General features: G+C 50.0%; 1 protein-coding gene and 1 long non-coding RNA gene across 3 annotated transcripts in view; one reads left to right on the top strand and one right to left on the bottom strand.

Moving 5' to 3' along the window:
• LOC147649008 (uncharacterized) overlaps positions 1-19070 on the bottom strand; it is a 769650-nt gene that overhangs the window by 241456 nt on the left and 509124 nt on the right. The gene's annotated exons all lie outside the window — the stretch shown is intronic.
• LOC111945958 (olfactory receptor 14J1-like) lies at positions 1968-6763 on the top strand. Of its 2 annotated transcripts, none has more exons than XM_086865126.1 (2): positions 1968-2052; positions 5340-6332. In XM_086865126.1, exon 2 carries the CDS (start codon positions 5363-5365, stop codon positions 6293-6295), a length of 933 nt encoding a protein of 310 aa, XP_086721252.1. In that variant the 5' UTR covers positions 1968-2052; positions 5340-5362; the 3' UTR covers positions 6296-6332. The 2 variants fall into 2 exon arrangements, with proteins under 2 accessions (XP_086721252.1, XP_086721253.1); XM_086865127.1 differs by lacking the exon at positions 1968-2052 and adding an exon at positions 4020-4125 and having other exon boundaries at positions 5340-6763.

A 19070-nucleotide genomic window follows, 5' to 3' on the forward strand; every position in this document is an offset into this window, starting at 1 on the left:
AAATTTCCAAATGAGCTGCACTGGAGCATAGGGAAATGAAGGCACAGCCATGGTTTGTCAGATTTGCACAGGGCTGCTCTGAGTCCCAGGGGCTGGATGGGGGAAATGGTGGGGTGGGGGTAGGGACAAAGCCTGATTAATCATCAGTCATAAGGGGTGTTTATTTTCAGATCTATTCAGACTGTATGAGGGGGTGCTGGGGATTAATATCAACTGGGGATTAGAAACAGAAAAAGAAAACTAAACAGGACCAAACAATTATATCTCAATTGTTTTCAGTACAGTAGATTTACTTTGAATACGCTTCTGAAATTTGTCTAATTAACCACGGAAGAACTGACGACTTGAATTTTTCCTATGGGCTTATCTTGTTTGGGTGATTTGAACAAATGTTAATGAGCCTTTGTCACTGAATTTCTCAGCTGAAGCGCTCAAGAAAGAAGAGGCCTGTGGAAAAGTAAAATTCATCAGCAACCTCCAAGTGGCTGAGGATCCATCCTCGTGAGAGCAGGAATGACCAGCAATGGGCACAGCTTTGTGGCTGCCCCAGCTTTGGGATGGGCCCTGGGCCTGGAGCAGGAGCAGCTCTTGAGGGCCCCAAGGCCAGGGCTGTGGTGCTGGCCTGGGCAGATGGGATGGCAGGAGGGGCTGCAGAGCTGCCAGGATCTCCTGGAGAGGGGAGCAGGGCACCCAGGGAGCCTCCTTTTCCTTTGGCCAGGCACTTTCCCCCATGGCTGGGGCTGAGGCCTCTCTGAGCTGCAGCTGCTGCTGTGCCCTGCAGAGGGGCTGAGGCCGTGGGGCAGTGCCCAGAGCAGCCTGCCCTGAGCAGATCTGTGGGGCCAGAGCCGGCTGGGCTGTGCTGGGGAGAGGCCCTGGCTGCTGCCGAGAGCTCAGGGCAGCTGGGACAGCTTGGAGGGAGCTGGGCTGGGCTCAGAGAGCCTGCCAGAGAAACCAGCAGTGTCCATCTCAGCCTGTGTGAGCGTGAGGGACAGGACTCGGCCCAGGCCTTGTGGGGCAGGGACAGCGCCTACAGGGCAAGGAATTGGAAACAGGCAAGTGGCCAAGAGAGGAGGCTGCTCTGTGCCCTTGGTGGCATGAGCAGAGCAGAGAGGGGGTCCAGGACATTTGTCACCGCCAGGCTCTGTCCCCAGGTGCTGCCAGCCCTGGCTGCTGAGCCCAGGTTTGGCCTGGGCTGAGTTTGGCTGTGGCCCAGCTCCATCCTCCTGCAGGGCTCAGGGCCTGTTGGTGGCCATGGCCAGCCCTGCCCAGCCTCTGTGCTGGCCCAGAGCCCGGCAGAGCCTGGGGCAGGGCTGTGTGTGCAGGCCCACAGGTGCCACGGGCTCTGCAGGAGCTGGGAGAGGCTGCCCAGCAGGGAGGCCATGGGGCACAGAGCCCCAGGGCTGCTGTGGGCACCACGGCACAGGGGCCGTGCCCACCCGCAATGCTCCTGCCCTGGGCTGGGCCTGCCCAGGGGCTGGGCCACCATGGCTGGGCCACCATGGCTGGGCCAGAGGGGCACAAAGGGGCCACGGAGCCGCTGCCGGGGCTGGCAGCAAGGCCAGGCACAGACAAGGAATTGCTGTGCATGGCCTGTGCTGGCCAGGGCTGGCTGTGGCAAGGGCAGAGCTCAGCTGTCCTTGGTAGCTGCAGGAAAAGTCCAGAGCCCAAAGAGCCTCCATGGCTGTGCTGGAGACCAAGGCTGCAGGAGGGAAAGGCAGGGCTGCTGTGGGATGGGGAGGGCATTGAATTCCAGCAGACACCACAGATGGGAGGCTTAGCAAGGCTTGAAGAGAAGAGAAGCTTTACAAGCCTCCAAGGGGGGATGTTACCAGATGAAAAACCATCTCCAGCTGGTGAACACACAGTTCTTGTTCTTCAAAACCCCCTGGCCCATGGAACTGCACCATGCCCATTGTGTAAGAATTGGAAAGCGACCAGCTCCAGTTGTGCCAACTTTTACCAGCTCACCGGGCAGTCAGGTCTGACTCTGACATCACCAAGCACCAGGGACCACCAAAGAGACGCCCAGGACAGAAGAACACAGCTATGAAGGTAAGAGAAAATATATTAATGATTTCAGAGAAATGATTATCATATGTATGTTTATTCTGTGACAGTCAGTGAATATGGATGTAAAATACAGTCCATAAGCAGGAACTTTCCTGTACCCAGCACGCACACCTTTGGGAAGAGCTATTCCCCCTTGTGCATCTGGCTGAATAAAGAATGCTGCTTCTCACTGCTCCCTTGCTGTGAAGCAGTTTCTTTTATTTTTTCCCATTTTTGGTAGCAGAGTCACAATGGACCCTTGGTTCCATGATGCCCCATAGTGTCACCATGGTCTCCTTGGTTCTGCAGTGTCACCATGGGCCCTTTGTTCCATGAGGTTCTGTAGTAGAACATGGTCACCTTGGTTCCGTGCAGTTCCACGGTGTCACAATTTGCCCCAATGTGCCAAAATGGATTTTGGTTCCATGGGGCTCTGCTGTGTCAAAATGCACCCTTTGTTCCATGAGTTTGCCCAGTGTCACAGCTGACTCCTTGGTTCTGTGAGGCCCCACCATCAGCAAGGCTCTGAAACATCAGAGTAAGTCTCCTTAACACTAATTTGGTGTTTAAGAGGCACATGATTTATTCAGGCCTGAGGTCCAACATGGGATAACTCCTAACCTGACATGGACATGTGATTCTCCCAGTGTGTTGCTTTTATACAGTGGCTAAATGCATATTACAATTTACCCATTTCCACAAAACCACACCCTGAGTTCCCAGATTCAGTCCTTGTTTTTCCCATCACTGCACCCTTGAGCCAGATGTCTTCTCCTTGTCTCCCAACCATCCTTGCTGGGAAGGCAGGCCCTGCATGTTCCTGTGCTAGAAATTCACAGGCACAGTAAAAATTGAGTTAACCCTTTTGGTATCAAGGCCAAGGCTTTGTGTGGCCAGGCAGAGGCAGGCAGGACGCAGAGCTGTCAGCAAAGGAAGGGCCCAGCGAGCTGGGGCAGCCGGGGGATGACGACAGCCTGCAGGGCCAGAGGCGCAGGGCATGGACACCGTAGGGCAGCCTGGGCTGGAGAGGGCACAGGGATGGGCAGCAGCTGCAAGGCCCTGCCAGAGGCAACTTGTGCAGCCCTTTGGCCATGGCTGCTGGGCCTGGGCCTGAGCCATGAGGAGGAGACAAGTGACCCTGGCAGCCCTGGGGCCTCATTGCCTCCTTGTCCCTGCTCAGCAGCCTGGCAGGGGCCGCCCCATGGTGCTGCCCTTGGCATTGCACATCCCCACATGCCAGTGGCCCGGGAAGAGCCCTGAGCCATGAGGGAGGGACAGCATCTGCCTTGCCAGGGGCTGGGGCTCAGCCCTTGGCCCTTTGCACTCCTGAAACACATCCAGCTTTGCTCAGCACCAGAGACACCTTTCCCTTGCTTGTCCCTGTTGCTGCTGAAGATGAATAGATCACATGGACACAGGTTGAGGTGTGGTGAAAAGAAGAGAGAGTTTATTTTTCTTCCTAGGATTTATAAGCTTCTGACCACGGCCAGGGATTGGATGGTCAGGATAAAACTTTCTCACTGCACTGGCCATGAGAGATGCCCATCACAAGACGTGTAACAGAAAGAATGTACACATATCTATGTTTACAGTTCCTGTCCTGGGAAAGTCTTTAGAAAAACATGTCAGCAAGCTCAGAAGCTGAATTTTCAGGGCAACATGTCATCAGTGCCTGCAGTGTTCTGCTGTCCCTGGAACCTGGGGACACTTTCCCAGTCGTGTCCCTCAGTGGGACCCATTAAAACTTCAAGAAACTTTGTAGTGCCAATTTAACTTTGAGTTCTTGAGAAGTTTTTTAAACACTCTCTCAGGGACTGAGTCAGGTGGAAACAACACCAAAGCCCTGAGAGGGTCATTAAAATCCTGGTGCTGTTGCTGAGCTGGGCCGAGCTCCTGGCACAGAGGCAGCTCCTGGCAACCAAGAAGAGCTTCAAAAAGACATTTCTCCTGATGAGCAGCTTTTCTCCCAGCCCAGCAGGGCTGAGGGTGCTGCCTGCAGCTACCTGGGTGCCTTAAAGCAACTGGAAGGACAAGTCTGAGTTTCTTCATGGAGAAATGCTCCCAGCTGCTGGCACAGTAAGTCTCTGGCTGTGGGGATCTCCTAAAGCTGCCCCATGACAGCACTGACATGACTGTAGGGATGGCTCTGCTGCCGTTTGTGGTTTGGGGAGGATGTGCTGCAGAGCGGGGCTGCCCTGGGCACCCTCAGAGGGACAGGGCAGGACGGCTCCTGCTGCCAGGGACGGCTGCAGGGGCTGAAGCTGGGGCTGCAGCCAGGGCTGCCCAGGGCTGTCCTGCAGAGCAGCTCCTGCAGCCCTGAGGGCTCTTTGCCAGGCCAGGGCATCAGCCACCTGCCAGGGCCAGCTCTCAGCCTGCCTGGGAGCTCCCCGTGGGTGGTGGGGAGAAGTTGGAGGGGGAAGGAGCGACCCCCATCAGGGCAGATTCCTCCTGCTGTGGAGATGGTGCTGCATGACCAGGGATGCTCTTGGTTTTCTCCTAAAGGAAAGGGCAAGGGGCTGTCAGCTTGGTCTGTGTCACTGAGACTCCTGCACTGTCACCCTGGGCATCAGCAGAGCTGCCTCAGCTCTCCCTCCCAAAGTGCCTCCTCAGCCTCCTCTAGCCACAGCCAGCAGCAGCAGCAGCTTGGCTTGCAGCATCTCTGTCTGAGCTGCCCTTAAGGCCCTGCTGGCAGGGAGATGGCCCTGGGCAGTGCCTGTGCTGGGAGGGGTGTGCAGGGCAGAGCTGAGCCCCCAGGGCTGGGCTGGGCTCGGGAGCACTGGCAGGGACAAGGCTTGGATAGAGAGAAACAGCTCCCAATAGGCACAACTCCAGGCAGAGAGCCAGAGCAGCCTTGGGTATCCCTCCCTGTCCAGCTGCACAGAGACAAAAAAGACATCTCGGGAAAATTATTTTGAAGTTGGAGCCTTTAAAGAGGCTGCTTTATTTTTCAAGCATGTTTTATGTTTAGCCACTCTGAAACAGAGGGAGGTGTAATGATCAAAGGGCTCCTGTGTGGGACCAGCAGGTCTGAGTGCCCTGGGGCACAGAGAACCCTGATTTCCCTCTGGGCTCCCCAGTGCTCAGGCTGAGAGCAATGCTGAAAGAGGATTTCTGCCCTTTCACAGAAAGGGGCACTAACTTAGCAACACAACTCAAGCTCAAAGATAGATAAAAAAGTGAGCAAAATTTCCCCAAAGAAAGAGAAGTAATTTTGAGTAAATTTTAAAAAAATTAGCATAGAATTGCCACAAGGAAATCTGTCCCAGCTTTTCATTGTCTTCTTTCAACAGTCCACCATGCCCAGAGTGAAGAAATGTCCAACAGCAGCTCCTTCAGCCACTTCCTCCTGCTGGCATTGGCAGACACGCGGCAGCTGCAGCTCCTGCACTTCTGCCTCTTCCTGGGCATCTCCCTGGCTGCCCTCCTGGGCAACAGCCTCATCATCAGTGCCATAGCCTGCAGCCACCACCTGCAGAGCCCCATGTTCTTCTTCCTGCTCAACCTGGCCCTCACTGACCTGGGCTGCATCTGCACCACTGTGCCCAAAGCCATGCACAATTCCCTCTGGGACACCAGGACCATCTCCTACACAGGATGTGCTGCACAGGTGTTTCTCTTTGTCTTTTTCATCTCAGCAGAGTATTGTCTCCTGACCATCATGTGCTATGACCGCTACGTGTCCATCTGCAAACCCCTGCACTACGGGACCCTCCTGGGCAGCAGAGCTTGTGCCCACATGGCAGCAGCTGCCTGGGCCAGTGGCTTTCTCAGTGCTCTGCTGCACACGGCCAATACATTTTCCCTGCCCCTGTGCCAGGGCAATGCCCTGGGCCAGTTCTTCTGTGAAATCCCACACATCCTCAAGCTCTCCTGCTCCAAATCCCACCTCAGGGAACTTGGGGTTTCCATTTTTACTACCTCCTTAGCACTTGTCTGTTTTGTGTTCATTGTTTTCTCCTATGTGCAGATCTTCAGGGCTGTGCTGAGGATCCCCTCTGAGCAGGGACGGCACAAAGCCTTTTCCACCTGCCTCCCTCACCTGGCCGTGCTCTCCCTGTTCCTCAGCACTGCAGCCTTTGCCAACCTGAAGCCCCCCTCCATCTCCTCCCCATCCCTGGATCTGGCAGTGTCAGTTCTGTACTCGGTGGTGTCTCCAGCCCTGAACCCCCTCATCTACAGCCTGAGGAACCAAGAGCTCAAGGCTGCCCTGAGAAAATTGATGACTCTGTATTTTCAGAAGTATTAAACTCTCTCTTTTCTGCTGAAGAGCCTTTTGAATGTAACTCTTTGGAATCTCAGCCTTATTATTGTCTGTTTGTACATTTATTCATTGGTAACATTTTCTACTGTTGTTGTGTGATTTACAAATACTGTAGTATTACTTTTTGTATTTCTACATGAATATCTACATTTCTTTTGAAACACAAAGACATACAAGAGGTTTGTTCCCTGTGCATTTAAATAAAAAAAAGTGCCTGCCCTGACCTGTGTGTCCAGGGTCCTTCCTCAGCGCTTCTCTGGCGCTACAGTGAATGATTTTGGGTACCTTAGCACCTCAAGGGTTCAAGGTTTCCAGGTTAAATGGGCTAGCTTAATGCAGTCACTGCTGTGGAAAGTGTTTTATGTTCAGCTGAATGTTGTATTAAATGCTTTGCCCAAGTTCCTTGGTTCTCTGTACTTTGCCAGTAAAATTCTGTGTGCTTTTCACCTCTGAGCTCCGTTGGTCAGAGCACGGTGCTGATATCAGCGAGGCTGTGGCTTCAATCCCTGTGTGGGCCATGCACTTGACAGCTGGAATTGCTGGTCCTTGGGGGTCCCTTGCAACTAAGAATATTTCTTTGCCTCTGTGTCCCTTGAGAATATCTGCTGGGGTTTGTCCCGTGCACCAAAGGCAAGTCAAGGAGCCTTTGGTTGCCGCCATCACTGGAGTGCTGTGGGCTGTTGCAGCCCCGCAGGCTCCCAGGGGCCTCTTGTTTGCGTCAGGCCCTGCTGGCTCACGCTGGCCCTTGGTTCCATGAGGATCTGCAGGGTCCCCCAGGTTGATGGCATTTGTCCTTGCTGCCCCTCACATCCCCCTGCCCCAGGAACAGCCCCGAGCCCCCCGTGAGGGACAGGCCCTGCTGTGCCAGGCCTGGGCTCAGGGCTTGGCCTTTCTGCTGCCTCCAGCCAGCCAGGGCTTGCTCAGCATTGCAGTTCCTGCTCACAGCCTTTGGCTCCCTGCAGCCCTGGCCTCCAGGATCTGCTCTCCCCACTCCCTGGGGAGCCTTTGCCACTCCCTGCCCTCCCTGGGGCCACTGATGCTCCAAGGGACTTGCACTTTGCCTTTGGACTCCTGGAGCAGCTTCTTCACCCTTCTCTCAGTGCCTGAGGCTCCGGGCTCAGCCCCAAATCCAGCGTGGGGCTGGTTCAAGTTATAATCATGTCCACACTTTCATTAACATGAGTTAATGACAAGCTCCTGGTTTCATTACTCCCTGTTCTGGCCCCAAATTCCTTTTTTTTAGATCTAAACTGCCCCTTTAAGATCCAGATTGGCACATTTTGTTGCTGAAACCCCCAGTTTTGGACCAAAATGTCCCATTTAGGGGCCAAATTCCTCCTTCTGGGTTCACATTTCCCATCTGGGCACCCAAATTCACCTTTTTTTTGTAGGAGACGCTTTCTGGGGACGGTCAGAGACACAGCAAAGACCTCTATAATCGAGTTAAGTGTTAGAAGTTTATTTCAGGGCGTGGGGTAGAGAGATATAGAGAGAGCAAGAGACGGAAAAAGAGCAAGCAAGAGAAAAAAAGAGAGCGCAAAAAAAGAGCAAAAAAAAAGAGAGACCGAGCTCTTCTATACCACTACTTATATAACCTATACCTTTGAATATTCTATTCCTTAACTAACCAATCTTTCTAAGTATACTAATATAGTAACATTTGTGTACAACCTATAGAAATCGCTATTTTTGCATATTTTTAGTTATCTCAGGGTCCTTCAGACCTTTCCTTATAAGGCTGGGATGAGGGGTCTCAGCTTGGTTTTATTGCAGGAAAGAATGTGTTCTGGCATACCAGCCCGGTTGGTTTCTTTGAATTATTCAAACCGTGCTATCATTTGTATTTCTTCCTTAGCCTTTCTGGCTACAAAGTCATATTTATAATTTCTTTCTAATTCTACCTTCCCAACATCTCCCCCGTTTTGTCTATGAATAACTAAGATATTAGATACGGTTCTACTCATTAGTTTCTGCATGCATTGGAGTATACGAGGTATAGCTATTAAAACAATTATCACTATACAGATTAAAACAAAAAGATAAAAACAACATGCACTTGGGTAAACGACAGAACTCCATTTTTTTTTCTTGAGCTGCTTCTGGTAGATCACTTTCTTCTTGAAGATTCTGCGTAGATCAGGCTTGGGCGTCTGCTTCTTGGCTCTTTTTTGCAGGTTCACTGGCTGGTGTGGAGGTTTCAGCAGACTTCGATGTGCAGTAGGGTTTCAGTGAGCTTTTGATCTCGTGCTTCTGCTTGAGCCGCGATTACTGCAGCTTGTGATGTTTGTGCTAAAAGAGCTTTTTCCAGCTTCTCCCCTAAGGTTCTCCCCAATTCAGTTGCTTGAATTGCTGCTACATGTTGTGGACTTCCTATTTTGTTACAAGCGTCTATCATTTCTGGCACTGTTGGCTTTTCTTTTCCCAGGGCTTTGATCACCTTCTTACATTCGGCATTAGCATTATTTTCGATAATGTCCCGTATCATAATTGGACGGGCTATATCATCACCACACTGGCGTTCAGCAGCTTGAATTACACGATCCACAAATGTTGTGAATGGCTCAGAGGCTTCTTGGCTAATAAGGTTATAAGCTTTTTCAAAAGTTCCAGCAGGCTGAATTTGCAAGAAGGCTCGCCGTGCCATTTTTTTGATGTCATCTAATGCTACCCTAGGCAGGTTTATCTGATTTTCATTTCGGTCATCTGGAGGTTCACCTGTGAGCTTTGACAGGGTGAGAGCACGCAAATCTGGATCATTACTACGTCTATAATTGTCCAATACATTTCTGAGTAGTCTCTTCCATTTCAATTCCCATAGCATAAATTGCGAATCTGTAAGGGTGATGCTAGCAAGATTTTTGCAGTCATTGGGTGTGAGAGTATGCTCTTCTAGTGTACTTTTCAGCAGTTGTTTAAAATATGGAGAGCAAATGCCACTGTCCTTTATCGCTTTTCGCAGTTCTTTTATCTCCTGGGGTGGAATAGCTGTCCATGTTCTTGGACCGCCTGCCTGCTGACTAAATAACACCGGCATTGCTAGGGGGTTTATGTTTTCTTCTTTGCAAATTTGTCTTTTGACTTCCAGCCAGTTTGTAAGTTGGCTATCATCATAACATTCTTGGGAATTTATGTGTAGTGGAGGTTCGGATTTTACAATCTCACTTTGAAGTGGTAAAGTCAGGGGATCAGCTGTTGCATGCATAGAATAGTTCACTGTCTCTCCTGTATTTATTAATGCAGATACTATGTTAGAAATTCCCCCTTCCTTTTGTACCTTTTGTGTAGCCAGGTGTAGCGGCGGCCTTGTAGTTGTAGTGTCGGCTGACAGTAGCTGCGGTAGGGGACGGTCAGGGGGCAGAACGGGATGCTGCACTTGCGGATAAGCCTCTGGGAGCTGCGGCACGGCCGGGGGCAGGGAAGCAGGTTTCGGTTGTTCGCGGTTATAATGCGCGGGGGCATCTGACAGCGAAGCTGCCGTTCTTGGTGATATTACAGCCGGGTCTGGTAGAGGATAGGGGGGATACACAGGACCAGACGCTGGCGGGAGTAGCGCGGTGTTTTGTGACCGTGTGGAAACCTGTGGCTGACACTGCGTTTGTGTAAGTTCCGGTCCAGGGTCGGTGGTGGCGGCCCTCGTGGCAGACAGAACCGGGACCTGCTGCGGCTCGGGACTGCGTGGCCAGAGAGAAACAGCAGAAGGAGCTGAGGGGGCTGGGGTGGACCGGGCAGCGGAGGCTGGAACGTCTGCGGGCCGCGGCAAAACGGGAGGCGGAGAAAAATGAAACAACGAGATCGAGGCAGCAGTGGTCTGTGTCGGCTCAGGGGCCGGGGTGTGACCCGCTGCTGCCGGCGGGGCTGACTCAGCAGTGACAGGAGGTAGTGGAAGAGTTAGGGAAGAGGCTGAAGTGTGGTTTTGTAGCGCAGATAGAATATAAGCAGTAGCCGCGATGACGGCCGCAGGGTGCAGCGGGGGAGGAGCGGGAGATTCTCCGGTGGGGAGGAGGGGTGGTGGAGTTGAGGCGACAGCACCGACGGGGGGAGGAGCCACGATGACATCGCTGGGCGGAGGTGCAGGGGCGGAGTCAAGGGGCGGGGTCGCACCGGTGACGGGAGCGGGAGGGGCGGGGTGCACCGCGAGGGCAGAGCCGGGGGTGGGCAGCGCGGGGGTTGTGACAGCGGAGACGGGGTTTCTTGAGGGAGCGGGGAGCTCGCCGCTTGCCACACTGGGGGCGGGAACAGTATCGGGAGGGGGAGGGGGAGCAGGGGCGGGGGCCGCAGGGTCCGCCGAGGGGGATGGGGTCACCGGAACAGATTGCGAAATCACGGGGGCTGGGGGGGGTGGGGAAGGGACGCGCGGAACTGCGGATGCCGGAGTCACTGAGTTTCGGGGGTCCGGAACGGGCCTGGCCACGTTTCGGGTCTCCGTGGCCAGGGACAAACGCGTAGTAGGGACCGGATCCGACGCGACAGCCACTGATGGTTGTTGCTTATTATGAAAGAGTTCTACAAGGGCTCTGCACGCTGGGACCAGCTGCGCGGCTGTCATATCGCGGTGTGAGATATTATTAAAGAGTTTAATACCGACCGTGTCCCAAAAATCTCTAGTAAATACAGCTGAACGGTCAGCGTTGGGGAAGTTAAGTAGAGTCCATTCTAAAAGATCTTTTAGCTCTTGTTTCGGTAAATTATTGGACTCAGAGCGTAATAAATGTTTTAGTCGCTTATAGAGGTCTCTGTCGTGAATAGAGTAAGATTGTCCCATGATTAAAACTTGTGCGCACTAACCTCAGTACCGGAGAAAACAGCGTATCCAATCCCAGCTTCTCGTGGGGGCTGGCCAGGCTCCCCTGCTGCGGCTCCAGACGCTGCTTTTCGGGTTCCTTCACCAAGCTCCGCTTCTAGCTGTTGCTTTGCAACACTGCAGCGAGCTCAGAACCCCTTTCCAGCACAGCACCAAGCGGTGCCAGGCACCTCGCTGTGCTCCACTCCCAGGCTGAGCTTCCCAGAGCTCCAAAAGACACCGATCCTCAGCGTCTCTGGACTCAGGAACTCCCCTTGCAACTTTAAAGAGCTTCGGCCCAACTCGCTGCTAAGCAGCGTGGTCCTTGCTCACGGTACTGGGAAAGCAGGCACGACAGATAAGTGTTAGTTACCGTCCATGAGGGTCTCTTACAGCTGAAGAAAACGATCTGCTCTCCTGGCTGGCTCGCCAATCTGTAGGAGACGCTTTCTGGGGACGGTCAGAGACACGGCAAAGACCTCTATAATCGAGTTAAGTGTTAGAAGTTTATTTCAGGGCGTGGGGTAGAGAGCGAAAGAGAGAGCCTGCTATGAGCTAACAGATAGAGCTCAAAGCAGGCTCAGGAAGAGCAATACAAAAGAGGGTAAGATACGAATACATGAGTTTAAGACTTAAGATTTCTACGAAAGAGAGTTACAGAACATAACAGAAGTGAGAGAGCTGGAAAAAGAGAGAGCTGGAAAAAGAGCTGGAAAAAGAGAAAAAAGAGAACGAGCTCTTCTATACCACTACTTATATAACCTATACCTTTGAATATTCTATTCCTTTACTAACCAATCTTTCTAAGTATACTAATATAGTAACATTTGTGTACAACCTATAGAAATCGCTATTTTTGCATATTTTTAGTTATCTCAGGGTCCTTCAGACCTTTCCTTCTAAGGCTGGGATGAGGGGTCTCAGCTTGGTTTTATTGCAGGAAAGAATGTGTTCTGGCATACCAGCCCGGTTTCTTTGAATTATTCAAACCGTGCTATCATTTGTATTTCTTCCTTAGCCTTTCTGGCTACAAAGTCATATTTATAATTTCTTTCTAATTCTACCTTCCCAACATATAGTGACTTGTAGAGGTTAGCAGTAAGTTATGTTTTTGCTAACTGAAGTTGGTATTTGTATATTTTTACATGGCATTGTTGTGCTAATATAATAAATGACTTTTTTTAAACTTAATGGAGATTTTTATAGTTGTGTATTGTCAGCACAGGTGTAGCAATTTGTAATAAATGCCATTTTTCAACTGAAATGGATTCATGTGTATTTGTAGCTCAGCTGTGCGGCTGCAGCAATCTGCAAGCAATGACATTTATCAGCTGAGATGGGTGGTTTGTGATTTGTGCTCTCCAAAGCAATGGGCAGATGGAAATGCCATGACGCTGGAGGATTTTGGTGATGAAAATCTCCAGCCACGCCCAGCACATGCCCCACTTGCGCTCAGGCTGGGCAAGGGAAGCGCAGATTTGGGATGGCAGCAGAGCCACACGTTGGCTCAGAACTCGCTGCACAGGCCTGCTGAGAAAACTCTGGGACTCTGCTGCGCGTACAACTCCAAGCAGGAGGCAGCGGGGCAGGAGAAAGCATTCACAATGAAAAAACAAAGAGAAATTGTGTCCAAACAGATGTGAGGGTACTCTGGGAGTTTGATCAAATGCTCTAACTCACCACTGCCTGGGCTCATCTTCAGCAAAACTAGTTTGTTAAAAGCTGAACACCTTCCAGGAAAGAGAGATTGCTCTATCTTTGGTTCAGGAATGGCACGGTGACCAATCCCAGGTCACTCGGTCCATTTGCACACAACACCAATTAGATGGATGGCAAAAATGGCATTTATTGCTGGAGAATTTGACACTTTATAACCTAGGTTCCAGTGTCACTCCCATCTGCTTTCATCACAGCTAGGTGCTATTGGCTAATTACGGGGGTCATTACCATAAACTATGGAGGAGGGGGGTGACTCCATCTTTCCGTTACATCCCGATATCTTCCAACCGCCGGGCCCTAGCTGACCACATTTCCACCCCTCCTAATGCTTAACTAAATTTGCTAGAATATGAGTTGTATTAGTCTTCTAAGTTCTAACGTTATCTGTTTTTAATCATTTTATCTAATTTATCTATATTATGAAAAGTTTTAAAAGTAGATATAATAGACTTGAGTAAAAATATAAGGTGCACTATACTTAAGTAAAAAGGTTAAATACTTATTAAATAGACACTGCAGTGTTTCATTAACAAACAATAAGGCACAGGAGGTGACCAAGTGCATTCTTGGAGCATCTGCTGTCTTTCTACAAACAGGATGTTGACCCTCTCTAGTCGGCTCCTGACAAAAGACACAAGCTTATTTAAAACATGGTCCAAAGTTTAGCACCAGTAAGATCATTACGATTGGCCCGATCAGAGTGGACACCAGGCTGGTCAGCCACGGAGACTGGTTAAACAGCGATTCGAACCACCCTTGTTGGGCCTCTCTATCTCTCTTTCTCTGGGCTAATCTTTCCCTCAGTTCAGCCATAGAATCTCTGACCGCTCCGGTGTGATCAGCATAAAAGCAACACTCTTCTTTCAGGGCGGCACAGAGGCCTCCTTGCTGCATTAGCAGAAGATCTAGCCCACATCTATTTTGTAAGACAACCACAGAGAGTGAGGACAGTGACATCTCTAAAAGAAAGATGGATCTTTCAATCCTCTGCAGGTCCTCATCGATCATCATCTGCAGCTGAGAGAACGCTTGCTGTTGGGTGTCTCGTTAGGGACTTTTAGATTAGGTTCTTTTTCCCTTTCAACTGAACATTGAGGAGAGAGAGGCAGTTTTCTCTTGTTTGGTCTCAGTTGTTTATTCTTTTGTCAGCATTACAAGGTACAAGGAGCTATGTGCACTATGATAGAAAAGGGTAAAATGGCTAACAAAGATCCTCTTCAGGTTTTTTATATGTCCATTTACCCAATTAACAGATGCCAACTAAATTATTTTTCTTAGTGACCCAAAGACCCAACACCTGTGCGCTGCACTACAGCATTTTTTACCCAATCACTTACTACTACCCAAAAACCCTTAAGAGAAGAACATAAAGAAGAAAGGAGAAGGACAAGAGACAACACCCTAAATCTTCCATCTTGTCTCCTGTTCTCTAAACTACTTTTTCACCCAGTGATTTAAGGAACTTTCTAATCTACACACTTATACTTTTCCTATCTAACTTTAACATTTGTTTTCATGTATCACCATGAAAACATGCTCATGAATTTCATGTCATATGAAATTCAGTGTTTCTTTGAATCCTAGAACTAAGTATTAGAAACAAGGGCACACACTCTGTATCTCAGACTCCAACACCAGAGCGAGCTAGTGAGGAAAATGCCTGGCCTGGCTGGGCAGGGAGCTTTTGCAGGAACTCAGGAAAAAGATGAGGGTGCATCACCTTTGGACAGAGGGACGGGCAACTCAGGAAATGTTTAAGGATGTCGTTAGGTCCTTCAGAAAGAAAAGTAGAGAGGTGAAAGCTGAATGAGAGCTTAACGTTGCTGCTTCTGTGAAGGAGAATATATCACATCTCACGGGAGCTGATCTGGCTCTGTCACTTGGGCCTGCACAGGAGTGGGTCACACCCCAGGAGCAGGATGAGCCCAGCTGTGACTAGAGTACTCACTCTATGGGTTTTAGCTGTCACTCTGTGCTCTGAGGAGGCAAGAACAACAGGGAGGTCTTTTGCATGGGATAATAGAGGATTTATTGCTCTGGAGAATCTTGGGGGCAAAAGACAGAAAATGTGAGCGTGTAACAGCTGAAATAGGGAGGTGGTTCAAAGGGAGGGTCCAAAGCATCAGCTAATCAGAGATATCCTGGGGAGGGTAAGAGGCAGGGTTCACAAAATCATCATCCAATTGGGGCCCAAAGCACCAAGGATCCACTGTGACACTGCAGGGCCCAAAGCACCAAGGATCCACTGTGACTCCACGGAGTGTCATGGAACCGTGGAGACCATTGTGACACTGCAGGGCCTCATGGAACCATTCTGACACCAAGCTGGCTGGGAGTGTGGATGTGCTGGAGGGCAGGAGGGCTCTGCACAGGGAGCTGGACAGGCTGGATGCAGGGCCCAAAGCCAACAAGGTGAGGTTGAACAAGACCAAGTGCCGTCTCCTGCACTTTGGCCACAACAAGGCCTGCAGTGCTCCAGGCTGGGGCCAGAGTGGCTGGACAGCGGCCAGGCAGAAAGGGAGCTGGGGCACTGATGGACAGCAGGCTGGACATGAGGCAGCAGTGTGCCCAGGTGGCCAAGAAGGCCAATGGCCCCTGGCCTGCATCAGGAATGGGGTGGCCAGCAGGAGCAGGGCAGGGATTCTTCCCCTGTGCTGGGCACTGCTGAGGCCACACCTCGAGTGCTGTGTCCAGTCCTGGGCCCCCAATTGAGGAAGGCCATGGAGGGGCTGGAGCGTGTCCAGAGAAGGGCAACAAGGCTGCTGAGGGGTCTGGAGCACAAGTCCTGTCAGGAGTGGCTGAGTGTGGTGGGTTTTAGCTCCAGCTAAAATCATCAGAGTACTTCCTTCTGTCTTACTGTGAGATATGTATGAGGAGAAGGGCAAAACAGGCTTAAAACTGAATAGGAATAAATAAACTTTATGATCAGGTCTACAAGAATAAGAAACAAGAATAAAACCTCCAGAAACCTTTCCTCCTCCCACACCCAACTTTTCCTTTCCCAAGTGACACAGCAGAGACAAAACGTGGGATGTTAAAGCTGTGCCAGCTATACAATAGTCTTTTCATCAGTCTGTGCAGGGAGAAGAGTTTTCTCTTGTCATGCCATGGAGAGTTCTCCAAAAGAAACAGTTTCCTCGGGGGTTTTCATTTCTACATATGGCAGTCACCTGGGCAAAACTCTGCCCTCTTCTCCCATTTTCACACCACTCAGAGGTGTGTTCATGGGCCATGAGCACAAGGGGTATATTTAAAGGATGAGTTATTCAAAGGCAAAGGTTCTCTTCATCTCTGAGAATAGAGATTTCCTTCTCTCCCTGGAGGCAAAGGGTCTTCATCAGCTCTCATCTCCCTCTCTCTCTGTTCAAGCTCTCCTGGGATCACAGCTACTCCACCATCTGCTTGGCTTCATCAATGGATACCTTTGTCCAGTTTCATTTTTATAATCAGAGGGTCTGTTGGGGTGGACCTTCCGGGTCCCCTTCAGTCTTCTTGTGGATGTGTGACTGCAACCACCCCTCCTTTCCCTTCTTTCTTTTGGCCATCTTACTTCCACTTTGGACACTCATTTTTCCAGTGGCCAAATTTTCCACAGTACACACATTGGGGACAACCCAGTTGAGACGGGCTTCGTTTGGGTGGTCCTTGTCCATGCTTTCCTTTCCCTTTTCCTTCCTCCTGTACCACTGCTACTAGCTTCTTCATTTCTTGCTTATAGCCCTCTTCTCAATTGCTGAAAACTCTCCATGCCTCTTCCAATAAGGCTTCTAAGTTTCACCCATCTGCCCCCCAAAGCTTTTGGAGTTTCCATCTCATGTCCCCTGTGGATTGTTCCAGAAATAGATGAACTAGCTGCTGTATTCCTCCTTCATAGCCCGGCTCCAGTGGTGTGTCTGTGCATGGTGTCCTTCCAAGGATCTGGGAATTCCCAGGGAGATTCCCAGGGACCTTGTTTGATTGCATATAAGGCTGCCCAGTTCATGGTTTTAGGTCCAGCCCTCTCCACTCCCTTCACTCTCCACTCCTGGCAGCTTTCTGACTTTCTCCTTGCACTCAACTGATTTGGATCCCATGGTGGGTCCTGCAGAGGAAAGTATTCTTTTCCATCCATTTGTAATGTTTTATAATGGTCCTTTGCCAGGTCCCCTGCTGGTTTTAGAACCAATTGTTTCTCCGTTTTGGTTAATGCATCTAATAACAATTGTGTGTCCCTTCAGTCTGGGTTATGTTGTTTGACTATCTATCATAAACATTTGGCATTGTTTACTGGGTCACTCTGATAATTCTTTGTGACCTTTTCTCACACCTCTGTGTCGAGAGGAGAAAAGGGTTCCTTAACTACCATTGTCCCTTCTGGTCCTATTGCTTCCCACAAGGGTGCCTGTAGTCCCTGCTTTCTGCTCCGGGATGCAATCGGGCTACCTGGGGGTGTTGGGGCTGATGCCCCCTTAAAGCTGTCGGGAGGAGGTGGAGGGGAAATGGAGCTTGCAGGTGTGGAGGGGGCAGAGGGGCAAATGGAGCTTCCAAGTGCACCTCTTCCTCCTGCTGCCTCCTAAAGGGAGGGCTGATTAAATGAGTTCAGTTCTGTTCTTGCTGGGCTGCTGCTGGATAGGCCTTACTCAGCCTGATGCACCTCTGGCCGAGGCTGCAGCTCCAACAGCACCGTTTGAGCTTCCCTTTGATGGCCTGATTTTCTTTCTCAAGGGCCAACACCAAAGGATCAGAGGGGGCTTTGATCCCACAGTCCCTCTGCCATTCAGGGTTATTCCAGAGGGAGAAAAACATATCACAACCCCAAAGCTCATCCCACTTCCCCTGGTGTCTAAGGAAAAGCATGAACTGCTATAGATGTACAAAATGCTCATGGTGAGAGACTTCTGCGGGGTCAAGCTGTTCAGGTATAAGCAATTTATTATTTGGGTAGAGGGAGGAAGAGACCCGTTTCTGCTGCCAGCCTCGGCGTACACGTGGTCAGGGGGAGAGAGACTGGAGAGGGGAGAGCAAGAGCCAGGGGTAAGAGAGTGGGGAGGACAAGAGAGGAGAGCTTAAAGAGAGAGAGGGGGGAACAAAAGAGTGAAGTTCTTGTTACAAGACATTATATCATTTTCCATAGTGAATGTTCTAATTCGCAGTAACCAACCACTGCAAGATACACCCACTAAAGGATTTACATATAGCTTTTAAGAACTACTACATTACCATGTAATGTTACATTTCAAACTCTAAAAGCTTTGCAAATTCTTCTCTTGCTGCTTGACCTTTGGATTCTCTGTCTGCAGAAGGACATTGTTTCATCAACAAGGATTCTCCTTTAGCTGTCTAAGCTATTGTTCTTTGGTTATGTACTAACTAGTACTCGGCATCTTATGACTCAAAGCAAGCTTTCATTTCTATTTCCATTCTAGGCTTCATATTTTCAAAATCTTTTGCTAAATAATACTATTCATAAAGTTTCCCTCTTTCATCCTCCCCAACAAACTGCAGCAGGGTGTTCTACTCTGCTGTGCTACTGGGGGCCACCTTGTACCTTCATCCAGGCGATCCAAGAGCCACCAGTGAGAACAATATTTTATTGAACTCTTTTTGTTCTCAGTTGCAGGAGACGGGTTCAGGAATCAAGAGACAACTCAGTATGAGGTAGCTACTTGTTCCACTTTATTGCAGTTTCAGCTACAGTTTTACAGTAAGGTAACACGCCACACTTGTTCTATTATGATTGGATAATTGCCATAATTCACGCATCAGTTTCCACATTAGTATTGGTACAGCTCATGACACCCGAGCTCCATAAGGTACTTCTAGCAGAACTCATAAGATACATTAAGCAGGCTATATAAGATACATGTAGAGGGCTTCCAAAGATATATTTTGCAGATTTCACATCCAGAATTCACATCCATACTTCACATCCTGAATTCACATCCTATTCATTGCCACATTAGCACTTAGTTTTCCTTTTATCTTTAGCACAACCTTGTGCCAAGGACTCACGCTAACTCAAAGTCAGGGTTGTGCAGGCCTTCCAGGGAGCAATGGCCACGAGAAGCAAGGCATTCTTCTACACTCAGTGTCCCCAGTGCTTGTGATTTCTTTCCAATGTGCTAAGACACATCCCAGTGGGCTGGCTCTCGGTACCTCCTTGCCCTGTCCTGCCCCCATTATCTTCTCCTTCTTGTCTTATCTCATTTCCACCTAAATATTTCCTCACAATTTCTCACAGTCTTTTCCCCCCTCTTCTTTGTTCACAACCCAAGTCTGAGG

The sequence above is a fragment of the Cyanistes caeruleus genome, chromosome 28, assembly GCF_971803275.1.
Source record: "Cyanistes caeruleus chromosome 28, bCyaCae1.hap1.1, whole genome shotgun sequence".
Lineage (NCBI taxonomy): Eukaryota > Metazoa > Chordata > Aves > Passeriformes > Paridae > Cyanistes > Cyanistes caeruleus.